Source organism: Anarhichas minor, unplaced genomic scaffold, assembly GCF_050575085.1.
Source record: "Anarhichas minor isolate MPS153535 unplaced genomic scaffold, ASM5057508v1 ptg000058l, whole genome shotgun sequence".
Taxonomy (NCBI): domain Eukaryota; kingdom Metazoa; phylum Chordata; class Actinopteri; order Perciformes; family Anarhichadidae; genus Anarhichas; species Anarhichas minor.
In genome coordinates, this window is record NW_027466504.1 from 447,280 (window position 1) to 468,305 (window position 21,026).

At 40.9% G+C, this 21,026-nt stretch overlaps 1 protein-coding gene across 1 annotated transcript in view; it reads right to left on the reverse strand.

Annotated features, from left to right (window-relative positions):
• col13a1 (collagen, type XIII, alpha 1) overlaps positions 1 to 21,026 on the reverse strand; it is a 118,276-nt gene that overhangs the window by 24,232 nt on the left and 73,018 nt on the right. The window contains exons 7-21 of the mRNA XM_076077267.1: positions 20,161 to 20,211; positions 18,001 to 18,036; positions 17,170 to 17,196; positions 16,866 to 16,892; positions 15,255 to 15,281; positions 14,802 to 14,828; positions 13,084 to 13,155; positions 11,481 to 11,543; positions 7,764 to 7,847; positions 6,202 to 6,243; positions 6,073 to 6,090; positions 5,507 to 5,533; positions 5,008 to 5,052; positions 3,182 to 3,208; positions 1,920 to 1,964 (exon numbers count right to left, since the gene is read on the reverse strand). Coding sequence (XP_075933382.1) covers positions 1,920 to 1,964; positions 3,182 to 3,208; positions 5,008 to 5,052; positions 5,507 to 5,533; positions 6,073 to 6,090; positions 6,202 to 6,243; positions 7,764 to 7,847; positions 11,481 to 11,543; positions 13,084 to 13,155; positions 14,802 to 14,828; positions 15,255 to 15,281; positions 16,866 to 16,892; positions 17,170 to 17,196; positions 18,001 to 18,036; positions 20,161 to 20,211 — 618 coding nt within the window. The remainder of the gene's footprint in view (positions 1 to 1,919; positions 1,965 to 3,181; positions 3,209 to 5,007; positions 5,053 to 5,506; positions 5,534 to 6,072; positions 6,091 to 6,201; positions 6,244 to 7,763; positions 7,848 to 11,480; positions 11,544 to 13,083; positions 13,156 to 14,801; positions 14,829 to 15,254; positions 15,282 to 16,865; positions 16,893 to 17,169; positions 17,197 to 18,000; positions 18,037 to 20,160; positions 20,212 to 21,026) is intronic.

A 21,026-nucleotide genomic window follows, 5' to 3' on the forward strand; every position in this document is an offset into this window, starting at 1 on the left:
GTACATCCTCTTGAGACCATACAAGTGCCAAGTATTATACATATTATAGAATATAATGCAGGATATTAGGCTTAAGAGTGCTAGTAGTAGAACGTTCATGGGGTGTACCAAAGATAAATGGTTCAAGGAATCTTCCTCTGGGCACCATGAATATTTGGACAAAATATTTGGACCAAAGGACGAATCTAACCCAACCTTGATCGCCACTGTGTTCTGATTCATTCAGGAGATTCAGATTTCTTAAAAGAGGCTAACTGTTAAATTAAGTGATAGAGAGAGATAACACAATATGCTGCATACAGATGTATGGCCACAATGAAGAGTTATAGAACACAGTGGGTGATTGGAGAACTTAACTGCTGTCTTCCCCTCTTCTCATAATAGTTCTCCCAGCTGGGTAGCTCATTGATTTTCATTTAAAGTGGAAACAGGCAGAGATACCTTTTCATTTGGTCAAAGAAGTGTGACTGTTGGCACACACTCTCCTTTGTGATGAAATCCACACTCTCTCTGTCATCGCATGTTGCTTATACCAGAGGTAAAGTAAAGTCAAAGCTGCTCTCAAAGATGGAGCTTATTAGATCAGTCTATAGCGAAGCAGTAGAGTAATTCACCAGAGTGACCAATGGGACAAGGTCTTGAGGTGGTAGTTGGTCTGCTTCCATCATGGCTAGACTTGGGCAAGTCATTATTTGTGCCAAGACCTCTACCTGGCCCAATTTATTGAACTCAGCTCTCTGAGATTATATATAGAACAGACTTCCCCTGGGTTGATGAAAGCCTCAACTCCTCATGTGACCGTACCCTAACGCTGAAGGATCGGCCTGCAAAAGCTATTTCACTTCATTATTATACAATAAAAGCTTTCCAGATCCCTGCTTCCTATGGATACCAACGAATACGCACTTTCTTTGAAGTTTTCTGCTTTTTACTCCCCCCCCCTCCATTTCTCCATTTATTAGGTTTAATGGAGAAAACACACATATGACTGCCACTGCTACTGCCATGCTACTGTAGCCAAAGAAACTGTTGCTGCAGGTCAGCTGGGACTGGGACTCCTCTGTGTAGTCTGCATAACATTGGACAGACATATTATATCCATTAATGAGAGGGCCCAATGGACTGCAGAAGTGCCTTTAACCTGCATTCTTTCTAATCAGGGGGTGACTCCTCTGGTTGCAAAAATAAGCCTGATTGTATAGAAGTCTATGTGAAAATGACCCTATTGTTTATTACCTCAGTAAACATTGTAAACATGAGTTTATGGTCTCAATTGCTTAAGTCTTCTTCAATACAGCATGATGTTCATTGAGTAGACTATGGTCCCATTTAGAGTCAAATAAACCATAAAGCAGATTATACTTTAGGGCGGGGCTAACCTGACAGGCTGCTTCAAAACCATAGTCCACAAACCAATGGGTGACGTCTGGTGGTGTTTTGAACTATGGAGTGCCCAGAGACTGTTATAAGAAATGGACGCAGTCACCGTGATGTCACCGTGACGTCACTCATTAGTTTATGTCTCATGAACACTGAAATGTCCCGATTGAATAGGATCCTAACAATTCAAAATAGAACCAAAAAGGCCAGATTAAACATCACGACAAAAATAGAAAGATCCCCAGTGCACGTGCACTATATGTATTCTTGCCAGGTAAAGCCTCTCAGATTAAAAAACTTAAGGGCCGGGGTGTTAAGAGCCATGATATTGAGTATACCATTGCAGTATAACTCCATGTCCTCTCAAATGGATTTAAATTCATGATGGATTTCAGGTAACTTTTGAAGTACCTTTCCACTTAGAGATACATTTTAAAGAAGTTTTAATCCAGACTCCAGCAGCCACATCTGTGATCTCGCCATGCATAAATAGATCTTAACACGCCACACACAAACTCCATGCTTGACTTTCACTCTACCTTCCCTCCCCTCTCTCCAGGGAAACCCCTCTTTCCTTCATCTCCCTACAGAGTGGATGGAAACATCAGCTCAGAGATCAGACATGCCCTTTCAACCAGGGTGAAATCAAAAGACAAGCAGAGGCTCAGGGGGAAAAGGGAGTATTCCTTCTAGACTGACAGGAGGAGATCTACATTTTCAGAGATGACATCAGGGGCCTCCTATCATGTTGGTCCCTGGACAGAAGCAGCAAGAAGTTGCCTTGTCAAGAAATTAGTAGCAAATGGAGGGGAGATTTTTCATCCATGCAAGTAATGCAAGTAATGCAAGTAAGGCAACTTATTCTAGATCCAGATCATGACTCTATGATCATGTTGTCAGTCAAAGGCTTGTCATATAGGAACAAAACATGCCATTCAACATGTGCTAAGGGTATGGTAAGGGTTAGCATAACCTTAATCCTAACCCCAAGGTTGTGATAACCCTTTTCTCTGCTGAATGAAGTGTGTCTTTCCAATAAACTACAAATCAAAACTCCCAAACTTAGATCATGATTAAGTTAGCAAGAAGATTCTGTGTGAACAAACTGTCTACACCGGGCGTTTAGATCTTCTATTCTTTCCAAAGAATTGACAGACAGAATAAGCAATGCAAGGTCCGTTACATCCATGTCAGTCTAAAGCACAAGCTAAAGCTAAGACACAACTGGGCCGTAGCTACTACTGACCTCAGTTAGCATTTTATCATTATTTGTTTTTGATAAAAATGTGGAGGTTTTAATTCCTGAAAGCGCAATTTACTTTCTATAGCTAATAGTAACAGACTCTTACATTTTAAATGCCCCAAAAGTTTAAGAAAACAATTCTAACTCAAGGTCAGTAACTAGCTTGTGACATATTGGATTTGACAATCTGGAAAAATATATTGTTCTAAAGCTGAAAACTGATTTTTCATTTCCTCAAGAAAGTTGTATTTATAAAGTTTTATGCATCTGTATGTATCTTTGTGAGCAAAACTCCATCTACTAATTAAGATGATCAGATGCATTTGAGACTCCAGTAAAAAAAAAAAAAAAACATTAAGTGGATCTTCAGAGAAGGTTCTTTTGTCGGTACAAGCACAGGTTGTTTTTGGTGTCTGAACAAGAGTGTTTAGAGGAGGGGACAGGTCTCAGGACGTCTTTAACCTGAATAGAACATAGCCAGTGGGGTGTAACTTTCATTGGCAGCTGTTCCTAATATTTTGAGACTCTTAAGAAAAATGAAAAGGTAAAAAATCTTACCTTAATTCCTTGGTCTCCGGTAACTCCCTGTGAAGCAAAGCAGAGGCAAATATAGTAAATGTAACAACTGACAACAATCAATCCACTAGATGGAGCAGGAGATCCTCTATGAGCATTATGGGGAGCAGTGAGGACTGTGTCCAACACCTCACAGACTGGATGTTTAAACTGAAGGAGCATTTGCATTTGCAATTTGTTGTTCAACCTCTGAAACAAAAAGCCAGATAATTGTGCCTGCGTAGGCCTCGTCTGTGTCCTCTTAGTGACCCTCAACTCGGTTGCCTGATGTGCTCATAAAGCTCATGGCAGAAAACAGATTCAGGGTTCTATGCTGAGTTCATGGGAAAACAAAGTGAGACGGATAATGGTTAAAGTTTATAAGGCAATAATCTGCACAGAAGCTCACAGCAACACAGTTCTTCCAGTGGTCCTGTCCTCAAAACTTCAGGCTGAATCCCTTTTACAGAGTCATGTTATAGATATATACTGCAGTTTTGTTGGGACAGCAGCAGCCTGTTGGATGATACCCAGATGACTGAGATGTCTCACTTAATCTCAGTGGAGTAAAGTAGAAGGGGAAAAGTAAAAGTCATGAATTAATGAACATATGACGTATTGGTTACATCTCTACATTTTATAATTGACTTCCTGAAACTCAACACTGTTGCAGTTGAGTTTTCTAAAGACCAACATCAAGTTGGAAGGTGTTATTTAGCCTTACTTAACACAAATTATGGGTGGAATCTTTAAAGCTCTACTAATAGTTCTCTGAATTAACAAACACAACAGTGTAATGTAAAAGTGTGTTTGTGTATTGCCAAAACTTTTTTGGAAATGTATCCATTTGTACATTTAGTCACATGGCCTAGAGCAGTGATTCTCAACTGGTGGGTTAAACAAGCTTTCATTATTAAAGACTACTTTATTACCCTGACAATTTTTTAAAACTAAGCAACCAATCTACTTCCTGTTTACACCGGCACCCACCCGCATGCCCAGTGTACGTGATTAGTCATGTGATATTTGTTTTCAGGCATTTTAGTCTGGACGGAGATCATCTCGAGAACGATGCTGAAACGCTTTAGATCGTTTTAGTTTGAAAAATCCGTTTTAAAACTAAAACGTAGTAGTGTGGATGTAGCCTTAGTGTTGTGGATGTGTCAACCACTCTGTCTTGGTATTGTTCTATTGAAGTGTTGTTAAACAAAATTTAATTTGGCTTGTCTTCAATTTCTATTGCCCCTTTCCCTCTGGACAAATAAAGCCAGTAACACCCACTATCGTCTGGCTTCTGCCTTCAGTGGGAAAAGTTACAATCAGCATTGATTCCCGGAACAAATGACTCTGCAATCAGCTCTAGCTCCGACAACCTGAACACACCTGAACCCAGTTCAATGCTATGTGACTATTGTGAAATATAATAAATCAAATCAACAGGGATTTGGACAATTATTATAATTTGTTAACTTACGAAATATTCAATTAATATGCTCTCCTTAAAGCCACGTCACTTTACCTCGCTGCTCATTGTAAAAACCTCATTCAAACTTGACAGAAACAGAATAAAAGTCATCAAAACAGACTTTCCACTGTTACAACAATCAAAAGCAGAGACCATGTAAGGGATCCCCTCACGGCCAGTATGGAGAAGAGGAATGATAACAATGACCCATCAACTCTTCCAGTGTACATATGGCATTTGAATGTTGTATGAAGGTAGTTTAAACAAATCTGAGCATATGCTTGGAGTTGATTTGAACCTTTTGTCATAGACTTTTGAGTGAAAAACAAAAGACACAAGTTAAACATGAAAACAGGTGGAATACCTTTGAGCCTTCAGGGCCTAGTGGGCCAACATCACCTTGATCCCCCTGTGAAGGGATAGAAGGGACGATATTATAACTTCACAAACAGACAGCAGAGGGACAGATGATTTGCTGAAAACATCTCTTCCTGAGGCGCTCCTGTCTGTCGTATGTCTTCTTTCCTCTAAATCACCAGCTTACTTGAAAACTATAAAACTGGATGTTTTATTCACCAAATCAAAGCAACCATAAATCAAACACAACTTCCTTCTGCCACTGCATTAATCCCTGCAGGTACTTGAAAGCACATGATACATGAAAGTCCATCATAACAGAGGGAAATAAATGGTTATTGTTTCATGATTGTCATAGAAAATCAATCTATTACTCAATGGACAATGTGCACAGGTTGTGTATAGATAGATTGTGTACTGGAATAATTATGTTCTAGCCAATCCAACCACATCCTGGATTCAACTGACCAAATCATTTTTCAAAAGTGATTCAGAAGACCGCTCACCTTTAGTCCCTTCACACCTGGCTCCCCCTATAGAGATACAACAAAGTGTGTGCATAACAAGTACATATCCAGCCAGTGTAGCAAATGCAGTATTTTAAATAGAAAATTGTACAGAAAGCAAGTGACTGAGGCTTGGTTCCCCCCCCCCCCCCCCCCCCCCGATGCTTCTCCGATGGGGCTGCAGCCCAGCTCGCTTGTTTTCTATAGTGAGAGGTATTTACAGGACTCTGGCCATCTCTCTGACCTCACAATCTACATTCCCCCTCTTAAATAATCTGTTACCATGAATGCTTTATGTGGAGATCTGCTCATCCAATCCAAAGGAAACATAGTGATGTGTAGAGTTTGTGTTGTGTAGGTTGGGGTTGGTCTGAATATTGAAGCAGCTGCATGGTGACCAAGTGGAAACATCTTGACCTGATCCCTGTTTCATGGCTGGTTTTATGCGGTCTTTGAGTGTGTTTGTCTGTAATAACTAATAGTCACCATGAGAGGTCACTGTGATGCCAATCATGTTTTCTAGAATTGTAATTTTGCTGTTTGGATAAGAAGAGAAAAATGTGTACCTTCAGTCCCGGTAAGAGCTGCAGAAACAATGTAGAAAACACAAGGAGGTTAATATCACACAACACATTTTCCCTCATGAGAAGATTCTGAAAGAATAAAGGTGGACGACTCAATGAACCAAAGCTTACCCGTGGGTCTTTTCCTGGTTTTCCTGGTTCACCAGGCTTACCCTGTATGAAAACAGCACAAACTCTTTACACAGAATCAACGAGGCTATCTACAATTCCAGATTGTAAAAGCAACTATGTCTCTCCAACACAGTCTCACACACAGGTCATGAAATAGTCACAAAATGTTTTGTGTACAGAGACACGAGTTATCTGGGTATTTGTTTTGCGTCGCTCGCAACAACTTCTATTTGGGAAAAACATAATGTTACAGAACGAAAGTTAGGTTTAGGCTACAAAACCACCAACACTTTGGGACACGCAGTGTCTAACACTGGTCTTAAAAGTCTTGTGTTTGTTGGACCCATCCACTGACCTTCCTGCCCACTATAAATGTTTTTTGTCAATATTTCATACTACGTCACTATATCTGACCGTTGCATAGTTACGTGGATTTGTTATATTTGTGGGTACAAAAAAGGATCCTAATTGGCTTTCCAAACGGACGATTCGTGTCCGTGTATACAAAACCAATAGATTGCCTTTGTGACTACTTCCTGACTTGCCATATGACTGGGCTGGCCTTTTGTAGATGTAGTGAGAATCTGTCCATAAAGTCTACATATTTTCCCAAGTAAAAGGCTTGAACTTGCACCGTAAACCTTAAAGACGCTGTTGTATCCGGACCTAAAACCGATAGATAATTGAGAATTATAAAATTTCGACGGAGCGCTTCTATTTTTACCGGCGCAACTTTTCTAGCCTTTACAGCACTCGTTCAGCGATCCAAGAAACACAACGACCTATTACATGCATTGTAAATCCCTTCACGTGATGCTGCTCAGCCAATCAAATGTGTGTATTCCGATAAGTTTCCCGACTCGAGTGAGATTCACACACATGGGGGAGACGGGGCGAGAGAGCCAACAGAAAAAGTATGTGAGTCAGTGAAGCCATTTTACATTCTCCAAAAAGAGAAAAGTGGACAGTTTATTCTTAAATGCATCCCTTATTTTACTTGAAACAAGAGAAAAACATGTACAGTATATATATTGTTGAGATATTGTTGAATTGAAGGTTCTTTATTTGATTTGACAGTCAGTTGTTGACTACATACAGACGTTAATACAACTGCTAGGCTACTTCAATGTATATAGGGCACTAAATCAGAGCGCATGTTAGAGATTACTGTGACGTTCCGGACCTTTGCAAGAGGAAATTCTCTCTAAATGGAGCTTGTTGACTTTTAATTGAATACCCCTGTTGTAGACTCTCTTTATGTAGAAGAGTAGTTTCTGCCAAATTATAAGCATCTTATGAGGTTCCAATATAGTCTTCTCAACACCAATTAATGCAATTCATGTATTTATTCTAAATTCTTCAGTAGGAACCTTTGGGCTTGGTGCTGAGAGCCACACGCAGCGTGAGGAAGTCATAAAGTATCGAAAGACAGAAACACACATTGAATGGCCACCGATGCATCATTTTACGCTGCTTTCGAGTCTCTGTCCAACAACTTGTGTAGGTGGGCTATTTGTAAAAGGAGAATTGGAATTTCTGGTTGAAAGCAGACTGGGACTCACCATTGGGCCACTAGCTCCATTCAGGCCGGAGGTCCCTGGGAGTCCGGGGGGTCCTGGAGGTCCCGGGGGTCCCTGCGCTCCAGGCTCACCCTGCTGGGAGACCTTGAGTTACAATCTGCCATGCTGGAGCATGCCTCACCACACTGGCCATGCCCACACAACAACCTCACACAACACCACAAATAACTGCAGCAGGGGGGTTGCAGAGAGGAAGGTTAGCCGGGGAGCAAGGCAAGCGTTTATACTGGAATGCTTGAGCATGAAGATTCATTCTTGACATTTGGAATGCGTATGTTGGATAAAATATTCCAAATTCAAAGATCATTCTTTTCCAGGGCTTGTACAATATCCAATGGACTTCAGCGAATTGAGCTGAGTCAGGTGTCAGGACATAATCAAGGAGCCTTGTTACAGGGTCTTAGCAAGAAGGGCACCAGAGGCACATTGGTCATGGCATGAGCTGGTAGAGATGTAAGCTCAGTGCAGAACTTTGTTTTACTGACTCCTGGTCAATGGCTTTGATCCGTTCCCTGTGGATGTTGCACCTAGCTGCCAGGCCCTTACCCAGGACCCCAGCATGGAACCCAGGAAAATGGAAGAGCACCGTTTCCGCACTTTCTCACTCCCAACTTGTCAGTTACTGCCGCTTGATCATTGGCCTTGCTCTTCAAACTATGACCTAGAGGGTCATAGTTTTGTTTAGTCCAGCGTCATTTTGGACGCGGCAAAGACGGCCTGTCAGTTTCCACTCATTACAAGTACAGTGTCTTTTCAAAAGAAACTTTTGTCTCACAGGAAGTTAGGTTTAGACAACAAAACCCCTTCGTTAGATTCAGGAAAGCTGCTTGGCTGACTTAACTGACCAACGACTCAGGTCGTTACTGAGACAACAAGTCATGTGACAAAATATCCCCGTTTACTTTTAGTTCCGCATCGGAAACAAACAAGTTTTACGTTTGTTACTTGAATTTCCATGTTCACAGGAAACTTAGAGTTTCTGCTCATTACACGCATACAATCTCTTCTCAAAATATAATTCCAACGTATAGGTTTAAGGTTTATTAATGCAACAAAACTACTTGGTTAGACTAGGAAAAGATTGTAGTTTGCGTTAAAATAAATATAATTTTTATGAAAACTAAGTACATTTGTTACGTAACTACATAACTTAAAAATAGATACTTAACAAAACTAATGTAAAATAAGTTACCAGTGACTTGGAGCAGCGGCCTCCTGGGTGAAAGTCCTGTATTAGTTTGAGTCACGAAACCTCCCCTCTCACTCTATACTGTATCAGTCGGTCTGGGCATCTCATAACGTCGTGATAGTTGAAAGCCCAGCGCATCTCAAACTGGCACTAAAAGGTGCTTCTGTGCTTCAAACTGATCACAGCAGCACCTGAGAAGAGGTCAAAGTCATTGACCAGGAGTGAGTGGACAGCAGCAGAAAGATCAAGGAGGACATCCACATATGAGGCCAGAGTCCATCTTTGAAGAGAGTCAGGGGTTACCAAAGGGTGGTACTTAGGTCACCTGAGCAGGTTCCATTATCTGACAAAGGCCAATGGAGTTGAAAGGTTCTAGAGAAGTGAGCACACTAAGTGCTTTCTTCTTAGAGACTACTTTTGATAAGAGAGCAAGGCACTGGGAAATATGTGACACTGATGTAATTCTTCAACTTTTTGGCAAGTCACAGAGTGACCTGGATTTCTTAGATCACTTGCCATCAAATGTACTCCCGCTTTATAAGTTGAGCTTTAAATTCTAATTGGGTAAAAAGAACATCTTAATAATTGAAATGAATGAACGTCATCTTGACATTGATCCTTCCTGCAGCTTCTTTGAAACACACTGCTAATCTGAGTGCGTTCATTCTTTAGACAGCCAGAACCCTGGGAGTTGACTCAAACCAAAGCCAAGACTAAACCAAATCAAATAAAGGACATTTACAATGAGCACAGGATATGAAGAGAATAAATACACCTCAGCGGCTGACATAAATCTGTCTGGCTGCTACACGTCCTCAATCTGCTTCTCTTGTTTCCTGCTGAAATCATTTCCGCTACTCACTGTTCGGAGCTCATGAATTCAATTGTATGTTTCTTACAGTTCAATACTTTATAGAGAAGACACCTCCATATGGAAACATGTATTACCATAGAGGGCAACAAGTTTGCATGGCATGCTATTTAATGCATTATGCTCGAGTACGTGATTTATTTGCACATGTGTTGCGACTTAGAGAGGTTCCTAACACAAAGCGCTGTCCTCCTTCAGTCACTCAGCAATCACGGTGTTATTGCAGGAGAACACACATGTACAGTAGCTCTGCCAAGCTTCTATTCTAAGATAATGGAGAACATATCCGATCCATATTTTATCATTCCTATTCTGCACCCCAGTGCAGAATGTGTCCAGATATGATTTATGTCTCTGGACATGTTGGGATTTTCTCGGGGGTTATACACACACTGTTATTGGTAGAGTGCAGCCGCCAATGTGCTGTTCTGGACTGTTTGACCACATGAAAGAATATTCTAGAAGGAAAAAAAACATGTCCATTATATCAGATGGTCAATACTGATTGGCTGATATCTTATTTATTATGGGAGGCGGGGGCAATATAACCTGTGTAGTCCATCTTGTATTTTCAAAATGAACCACAAGGCAGCACTTTTTTTTTAAACAGTACCTACGATCTGAACCGTAGTTTATTTGCCATAAGCACAATCTTTCCCTAAGATAGTTTCCATGCATAGATATTGTAGAAAGATGTAAACTGGGAGTCAGTAGAATCATCAATATCATTGTTCTTGACCGGTAATAGGGTCGATTAGCATATGCATATTATTATTATTATTATTTTATATCTCACTGTTCATATTGAACTAATCTGTAAAATATTCACAGTTTTTGTCCGTTTAGTATTTATTCTATATCGGCACATTGCCGCTAGGCCTTCATTTTATGTTTTTATTATTAATCTCTGGGAGTACTACTCAGCCTGAGAAAAAGGTAGCCAATGAGATGCCACCACGTTGCATTGTGGGAAATGTAAAATCTTGCTTTTTTTCCTCTGCTTCACTATTGACATTTTGTCTCTTCTGTTAGTGAAATACTAAGTCCCTTTAAGGTCAGGGAAAGATGGTGGTCAGGGTTCAAAATAATGATTATCAAAAGGATTATTGTCCGTACTGTGTGTTTCTGCCTGTGTTGACCCTCAATGTTGTCACTGAAATGAAATCACTAATGCATTTTCATTTGAAATAGAACTTTATGGAGGTACTAGGATGGACTGGACCAATCAGTGGATTGTTTAACACTATTTTGATAAACACTATTTGTTGAATCTATTTTGCATGTACTCATATTTGTTATCTTTTCATGCCATTCGTTACCTCCACTTAAAACCTCAATGTATAGTTTTGCCTATGATTTTCTTTTTTTATCTAAGGTGAAAAAAGCTCTAAATAAAACATGATTTGTAGTGTGCTTGAAACTAGAACATTGGAGCATTTTTGCTTCATATACTGTTATGCATCATTGAGAGAAAAGGCCTTGAATATGCCTAAACATTCAGAAGCAGGAGCAGCCAAACGCTGGTTAATTACAGCATGACGGCGGAGGAGGGTTGGGGAGGTGTTGGCAACGGATCATGGCGGTTGGCATCCACATGGCGAGCAGAGAGCAGGGGGGAGGTAGGGGGAGAGAATTGTACCTTGAGGCGTTTTAGGATTAGAGGGCTTATTGAGGGCATGTTGCGTACGGTGATGGGCAACATCTGCCGGGGGGAGTCACAAAGCACAGGTGGCCAGCGGTGTAAAAGGTCACAGGGCAAAGGTCACCAAGAGACCAGAGAAAGGAAACAGGGTAGAACCAGGAGGAAAGATGGGGGAGGGATATGGAGGAAAAAGAGAAATAGAACATCATAGTGAAAAGCAAGGAAATGAGTGGGAAAACAGGAAACAAGGCTGGAGAAAGGAAAGACAACAAGGGCACCAGCACAGCAAACTACGGGCTTGGAGTGGCAAAGGGGATGGTTGATGTACTGTGATGGTTCTTTGTTTAAAAAGAAAAACTGAAGGGCGTTCGAATTCTAAAATGACTGTCAGTCTGTTGGTTGATAATCATCAAGCATCCCCTATTCAGGATCTATATGCATCAGTGTCCCCATTCACAGTGAGCCAGGCCCCTAGATTGCAGCGGAGCAGAGGTGGGCGCCAGTCTTGCCACAAAGAGAGTACAGCAGTACAGTTACATTGCACATCCAGACTTACTGTGGCCAACCGTCCAACACAGGGCTGTACAATACGCCGCTTCTGTTGAGATGACCAGCAGGATCAGATACAGTTTAGGACAAGACGGTTCAGTACGATCCAACTGACAGCTACATTTCCCCACTGACACCAAGTAGAACCAGCTGCATGCAACTTGCCTACTTTTTACATAGCGTACATATTTCCACAATTTCTATTATAGAGCAACCTTTTAAGCAAAGATACCTTCACCCAATATTAACATACATATTTCTAGTGTTAATTCAGTCTTGGAAAATACTTCTTCTCATTGTAGATCCGTTGAAAGCCAAAAATAGCAACAGTACTATTTCTATGGAAATATATACAGAACGTTAGAAGTAGATATAAGTAGGGGTATACATGTAGTAAGTAGGCAAGTGTGCTGCTTTGTCCCTCACCATGTCCAGCTGTCCACCACAACTGTTTTCAATGTGTAGAAGTCAAGAGCTGCCAATATTTATTGATGAAATATTATATTATATGGTCCAATTGTGTTCAATTTATGTATGTAAAATATATATATATATTTTTGTGTTTAAGCATTGTTTGTTATATATAATACAATCTAATTAGAACATTTCCAAATGGCAGACCATTTTCAACTGACATCTGAAAATAAGTTATATCTCTCTATAAATTGTATTTTTGTAATTTAATTTTGTCATACATGTGCACACACATGGCTTTTTTTCAAATTAAATTCACTGATTTAATTTGAATATTGGCATCTCTATGCTTCAGTAGTATGCACAGTTAAACTTAATTCCAGTAACAATTTAAAGATATACCAACTGCATATTATGTAAAATTCTTCTCATCTCATTTTTTTGGATATATCTTTTTTTTTAAAGCGACTTTTTTAAAATGTTGTTGAACCAAACCACATTGATGGTTTTCTTTCTGTTGGGTGGAGAGCAGAGGGTGGAGGGGTGCCTTGGCTCAATAGGGCACTGGCTCTCTTTGCGGCACGACTTGGTGACACCCTGCTTAGGGTTATCTATCTGGGTGTTGCCACCCACAAACCTTCAACATCAGAGCCTGACTGGAGCGCAAGGCAGCCAGGGATTTCAGAGGGAGATCCTTCACAAAGAGGCCCTACACACCAGGGAAGCGGTAGTTTAAGTCAGAGCTGGTAACGGTGGCATGTCATGTCTCATGAAGCCTGAATTCCAGATGATTTCAGTTTACAAGAACAGCTCTGCTTTTAGAGAGTGAGATGTTCAGATGGATGTCAATCTTAACAATTTATCATCTTTGTGTTAAGTTCAAAGCTGCAGCCAAGATGTGGTTAGCCTAGCTTAGCATAAATACTGGCAGCAGCTAGCCTGGCTCTGTGCAAATTGAGAAAAAAAAATCGACTTAATCTCATTTTAAATTTCATGTCAACAGGAATTTAAAATAGTAATTCACGATTCAGACATATTGGGCATTGCAACAAACATGCATTATAGAGAGACATAAGTTATGGCCAATCAAGAAACCGTTCACAAGACATAACTGCCCCCAAAACCACAACAGTCTGTTAAACAGTCAGCTTTGTAGCAGTTTGTTGGTTTATCTTTTCAATTTGGACAGAACCAGGCTAGCTGTTACCAGCAGCTTCCAGTCTTTATGCTAAGCTAGGCTAACCACACCCTGAATCCAGCTCTGTACTCACACAGATGTGAGATTGATATCAATCCTCTGGAAGGTAAATAAGCATATTTCCCAAAATGTTGAACTATTATCAACAGCAGAGCTGCTGCTGAAATACACATTACACAAAAACACAAGACATATTTGTTGATTCTGCTGGCTTTTTCCTGAGACTCACTCTCCACTGAACATTTTACCTCCACCTACAGAAACCCCCCAGACCCCCTAAAGTATCACTATGGGATTGAGGCCTGGAGTGTGAGCAGACTCTGGGAATGAACCTCCCATACAGACTGCTGCAGGGGGTTCTGAAAAGCGTATATGAAAAACAAATTCATCAGGCATACTGCTCGTTAGAGAAGGGGGGCCGGGGTCCCCCACAAGCTAAAGACATTAAACCCCAAATCCTCTCTGGGTCCTTCTTCTGACTCCCTCTTCTGAAATGTATGCGACCTCAAGCACTTCCTGTCCAGAGATGTATATCACATGGTGCATTATCGATAACAGCTCATAAAACCATCTCAGCATCGTGCTGTTATTTTGAGATGCCTTTAAAAAATGTAGCTAATGTCATGGCGATGGCAAAGCATGACAAAAAAAAACTTTGATCATCTTAGCAGGAGCAGTTTAATAACTGAAAGGTTGAATTACGCTGGAAATGGCCTCTAGATCTGAAAAATCCCCCTTTACACAGGAGACTCTTATTCTTGGCAGCCGACACACAGGCTCTTATCACGTAGGGCTCCAGCAGGCCGCCTGGTAATTGCCTTGTTTTCTCTCAACTACCCAAGCCACAGAGATGACGGGCCAAAGAGCTGCAGAGCTCTGCATGTGCTAGCCTTCACTGTGCTACCAGCCATGTGTCTGTCCAGCTGCTGGAGTAGTTTCCCTTCCTAAAGCTTCACTTTTCTATTCCGATCTGACATGAAGAAAGTGTGCATGGTGGACCTCTGAGACATGACTGCTTTACGCTGTAGGATGAACAATAGTACAGGTTGAGTTTGTGTCATGATATTAACATTTATATTGCAAAACAGGCTAATTATCTGTTTTTTTAGCATAAAGACTAATGGTGAAGTGCTTTTTGTGTCAAAGTGTTTTCATACCCGGTGTGTGTAGTCTCCACATACGCCCTGGAGAAAACAGAAAAAAGTTTCATCAGAAAAATACTTTTTCATCTTAAAAATTCATATCAGAAAGTCTCTGTTATAAGTGATAACTGAGGGCAATATATTTAAAAGGAGGTGTTTACCAGGCAAGGAGGGTTCACCAAAAATCAGCTTTCATCTTTTGTATTGTAGGACATGTCGTGTTTCACAGCTTGGCCCATACGAGGGACTAAAAGTCAGGATATTTCGACCTCTGCTGCTTCAACTCTGAACCTTTTATGTAATTCCTCCTTTAAGAGTCCCACAGCTTTATGGAAGCGCACTGCTAATTAGCTGGAGTGTCCATTACAGAAAATAAACATCTGAACCTTTCTTCCACCACTGCTGGCTGGTAAACTATAAGATGTGTTACTTGGCCAAGTCGTCAAACTACCGCAAACCATGTCTCACCTTCTCCCCTCTGGGTCCATGTTCCCCCTAGAAGAGAAACAATAAAAGGTGAATGAGATAAGTGAGTGGTTAAGCATTGAGCAGGTTATTGATGATGAATGAGATCCGACTTGAGGAACTTACTTGGAGTCCTTTAACACCACGCTGACCCTGAAAAACAACAGCAGCACAGTCGGTCTTAAGGCTTAGATTCAACATGACTGAAAACAAATGGCTCCAATAAACATGATGGAAACGAGTAAGAATGCCAGGGTATCAATCACACTGATGAATTAGCTATTACAGGAGTCTATTCCAATTACTTGTTGTGGGTGAAGGCACTCATTTTGACTTCCCAGCAGGCCCTGGGGTGTGCCCAGTGTAAGTAGCTGTCAGAGCTCAGGGACTGGTTGATTAATGAACTCAGGGAGAGGGCCCAGTAGGACACATCCACTCCACCCCATGCTGCTGACCCCACAGGCTCGGCAGCTCCAAAGCCACTTTGTGAAGGCAACAGCATCTCTATACATCTACCAGCCCAGCCCTCAAAGCCCTGTTTAATGCTCCCTGACATCTGTCAGGAAGGAGACTGAGTAACAGGAGCTCATTACGGCCCCATTAATCAACATTAAACATTATTTCAACAGTATCCAGCCCCACTTGGCCTCCTGGAAATTCTGACATTTGTACTGGCATGGAGTTCACTGGAGCTGTCCTCCTGCTTTAGAAAACAAACCCCCGATCTGACCCAGAGTAATGGTCGACCAACAGAGGCGTGCGAGAAGCTACTGAAATCAGCAGCGTCGGCCTCAGATGGACAACACTGAAATGACCGACATGCACGCGGCAACATCATTCAAGAAGAGAGCTCTTTATACAGCAGATCTGTATTGAAGCTAGAAATAATTCAAGATGATGATCCAAACTGGTAAGAAACTCCAACAGAGTGAGAGAGCATTGATATCGAATGATTCTGCAAAACCTCAGAATGTGTCCAATAATTATGTTTCTTTTATGTTCAAATGTTTAAAAGTTTAAGATTGTGGTTAAGTTCAGTAAAATAATGAACTTTAGATGTCTGTGACAGAACACAAACAACAGCCTTCACACACACTACTTCCTTCATTGAAACTGAACATTAACTTAAATAGTTAATGGACTGCATTTGTATCGTGCTCTTCTAGTCTTCCAGCCACTCAAAGCTCTTTAACACTACATGTCATCATTCACCCATTCACACCCATTCATACCCTGATGACAGGAGCTACTATGCAAGGTGTTACCTGCCCATCAGGACTAACTAACATTCATACCCATTCATACACCGCAGGCTCAGGAATCAAGTGGTTTGGGAATATAGAACGTTAACGGTGAAGCAAATGCTTGAGGCTTTAAATGTCCTGTAGCCTCAGTGAGTGTAAATCCCTTTGGGCCCATTTCACTTGGTCAGAGTTGTACCTACTAACTGCATGCAACCCACTCTTAGCCCATCACTGTGTGATATAAATCAGGCCAATCACTTCATATTTGCTTTGGCTTGTTGGTGTAAATTCCATACATGCTCAAAATGTTATGGGCTCAGATGACCGGTATGGATGGTATTATAGTGCAACTATGTTTATGACTGCTTACCATGTCTCCCTTCGGTCCGTTCTGTCCCTGTGAGAACAGTAAAGCAGTGAGTGCAGGTGGTATAATAACAACAGATACCGCCACTTGATTTCCCCGGACAAAGTTCTTAGAAATATTCATAGCGTGTTTAACCTCGCCCGATAAAATAACAGTAATGACGCTAATAGAGATTGTATTACAATAATGACCATAATCATTCTTAGCTTAATTATGCTGATTATCACCACTGAGTGCTTCTGGGTACTGAAGAAGCACTCAATTACTCAGTTATTTCACTTTTTGACAGGAACTTGGGGAAACTCACAGACTTGCCATCCAGCCCAATTGGACCCTAGGACAAGAGAAGAGAAGGGGATGTTTTAGTACATATGGAGATCAGCAATAGCATGACAAATGACTGCACCAGCTGGTCCCGTTACAAAATCTGTTGGAAAGCTATCGATTTGCAAATACTCACTATATACTTAGCAGTTAAAAGTCAAATGCAAAGGTGATGTCAGTGTAGATGAAGCCAACCATGTTGGCAGTAAAGTGAAATGTAGGTTACGATAAACCCTGATTCAGGATCGTCCTGTTCATCATGTAACTCGTAAATATCAGTGGGACTTCATACATTCAGCTGCAGGCAGAATGTTGAAATACTTGTTAGTATTTTACCTACCTACCTCTCATGCTCGTAAAGGAACAAAATAAAGTTTTCTCCTTCCCCCACCCGACTTGAGTACGGTTGAGAAGCCCTCAGTGCTGCCACTGGTGGCCAGAAGCTATATTGCAGCAATGCTAGTAAGTTTAAAAAGTATCTATTTACTATTTTACTTTCTTATTTCTTCTAATCAATCATGCAAAAAATAAGTAAATAGTCACTGGTGGTGTATCATTGGCAGCTGATTCACCGTTATTCAGAATGCAGATTTACAGATATCTATAGGAACTAACCATTCGTTAGCATATTATCTAGCTCTCAATTCTCAATTCACAATCTTCTATCACTATATATTCACACATTTTCTTTGTGACGTCTTTGTGAATACATTAGTTTCTTACCTGTTCGTCACTTGTAATTATTTTGTAATTACGCCCTCCTGCCTTTAGTTTATTCAAGTAAAATCTAAATAAACACATGGTCATGACTTACTGGAAAGCCTGGAAATCCTCTTGTCCCAGGTTGTCCCTGAAGAGAAACAGAAAGAGCAGTGTGTTTGTTGTTGTTCTGAAAGTCTGATTTAAAAAAATCAGCTGGAAGCAGGTCAGTGGAAGAGGAACCAGTTATCTCCTACTGAGGTTTGAGGTGAGAACAAACATTGATTTTGGCACAAGGAGTGATCCTGAAGACTCTGGGGAACACATTCAGTGTGTGTGAGTGTGTCCTCTCTGCACAGGAGGAAATTGGATGCTGAAATGGAACACTAAAAAGAAAAGCGTTCTAATCCGATAAAGATGTAGGACTAGGGGGAGAAGGGTAATGAGCTCAATGACTCAATAACAACTAGCCAGGATACTTCAGCTGAGCTCTTCAAACTGGCATGAGACATGTAATATCCCCGGGAAAACAGTGATGTGGAAACAAAGATGTAGGGATCGACAATTACAAGGCGGTGAACGTGACTAATGACACAGATTGCCTGGAGGCCGAGGTAGTGCCCGCAGCTTTGAAAGGTTTCTATCCAAAAGACCAGACGTAGTATTGTTTTTATACGTGGTTTTAGAATTTGACAAAAACAAACTCTTAACTCAAGGTCCAAGGATAATTTCAAACTTTTCATAGTCTTGTGATCAAACTCCAAACCTCAATTTGGTTACTAGTTCTAAAAAAATGTATATATATATTTACTCAAGGTTATTTTTTTCTAGCTTTTAATAGCATTTTTAAATGAATGTAAATTGAAATCTACAAAAAATTTAAGACAAATATTCATGCGAAACATGAAAAAGACGTCCTAAAAGAGCTGCTAGTGATGACCGTGAGATGCAGCTGGAAGCTCTTTGAAAGAGCAAGTAAGTGCACCTTGAGTTATTTCTTGTTTTAACAAAATACTATTTCCAAGGTCAATAATTAATTTCCACTGGCAAGAAGTATTTACATAATAAGTAGATACATGATACATGATAAAAGGATGAAATCTCTGCAAAATACTAAGTTTCTTCTTTGAGTTAAGTGACTTTTCATGCTCAACTAAACGCACAAGTTCTCAAACTACAGAATCTGTTGATGACGACCATGAGATGTGGTTGAAAGTTCCAGAAAAGCTTCAAATTTAAAATGAAGAATCGCCTATTAGACTCACTGACTCCCAAACTAGCATGGAAATGCCTTTTGCAAAAGTTCCCATGTAAACAAGCATTATTTTCATTCAAATCTTTTCCTGCATGTAGTTAAGAAGTCATTGTGCATGTGCTATAAAACATCTCATGCATATATCAATAAAATGAGTGTTATGCAGCACATGGTCTCAAAGTGGAGAACATCTTTGCACTCATCCATCTAACCCGATGAAATGACAATGTGGAGAAGAAGTCGAGGCACTGGGCTGGCCTCAGCTGTCAGATCCTCTCACTTTCCTCACCTCTCTGTTGAATTAACTCTCTTTTTCCGTCTAAGGTCACGACTGGAGTCTCTCATGTCAATCTCACCTGCTGTGCTGAACTAGCTTCTAAGTGTTTCTGACTGACTGGCCCTCTAAGTTCTGAACTTGGCTCCTACTGAACAGAGCTTCCTACACAGCCTGGTATTCATTAGAGGTGCCTATAACCATCTAGCAGGAGTGGGCACACACAGGTTCAGATTGTAAGAACCACCAATTAGAAGAACAGATGTGTGCTCCACTTAAATTGGCTAGACTTAGGCCATCCTCAGAAAAAGGCATATTATGGTACTTAGAGGCCACATTGTCCACCTGGAAACTGAAAAGGAGAAGAAAAACAAACACTGAAAGCATTTGGCCTCATGACAGGAGAATTTGGTTGATAACAATAGATGTCTGGATAACTAATATTGAGCCCAGTTGGACCAGGATGGATTTTCTCGCGTTGCTTCCTGATAAAGCAAGCATGACTAATGATCCAACATGTGGCACAATGCTGCTGTTTCCACAGTCTGTAGTTATATAGCATTATTCTATCATTTGTGGTGTGTTGATGTGCTTGGCTGGACTCTCCAATTGTCTAGTTTAATCAACAGAACTGAAGGTCTGTTGTGTTTAGGAACCCTAATGTGTTAAGCAGGGGTGTAATACAATGCTTGGTTTGATTTAAGATTAGAGGTTTCTGAGGTGTAGGGAGGGGTACAGGCACTTACCGGAGGTCCTCTTGGACCAATGATAGACAGACCTGGCTCGCCTGGTGCTCCCTATCGATAGATAGAAGAGAGGAAGAAAGAGGAAGATATCATTAGAGAAATTCAGCACATCCAAAAGTAATTAGCTTTAGCGGAGGCAAATCCATCCACAAGCATCTGTCCAAACAAACACTGTGTCTAATCCTGACACATGAATACCTCCTCTCAGACAACGGTGGTGGACATGCAGAGAAATGTATGTCTCACTCTGGTCAGTGAAGTTGATCCACGTGATCCTGTGGAATAGGTAATGCTAGAGGCATGGCGACTATTTGTAGGGTTAGTTGGTTAGCTGCTTTAGTTAGCGAACTAACTGCTAACAAGCTGACTGGTTATTATGACAGAGACATATTTGTAGCGACTTCTCGAGTCGTGTGACAAAGCTAATAGGCTTCCACTCTTTTGGAATCTGAAGACTGTTTGCTATTGATCGAGAGCACATCAACTCATGTCAAAATCAATCAAAGCCTAACTACCATCGCCCATGCAAGCAAAATCTCACAATGCAGCAATTTAATCTTCGATCATTTTGCTGGAATTTTGAAATGCTTGAGGCCTCAAATATTTAGATTGACAATCACTTTCATCCCAGACCAACTGGTTTCAGGACCGTACTTCAGAACTGGACAGTGTGACTCAAAAGGTCAGCGGTGTGGCTAAACAGCGGAGTGCCTCTGGGCTCTAGATTTGGCCGAGAATAGTTGATTTGAACCTGACCCCCCCGCCTGCACAATCCCGCAAACCACTAAGGCCACATTGGCCAACTCAGGTTTCCAGCACTTTCCCTTAATAGCTTCTGTCCTCCTGAAGGGAAACCCTATCTCAGG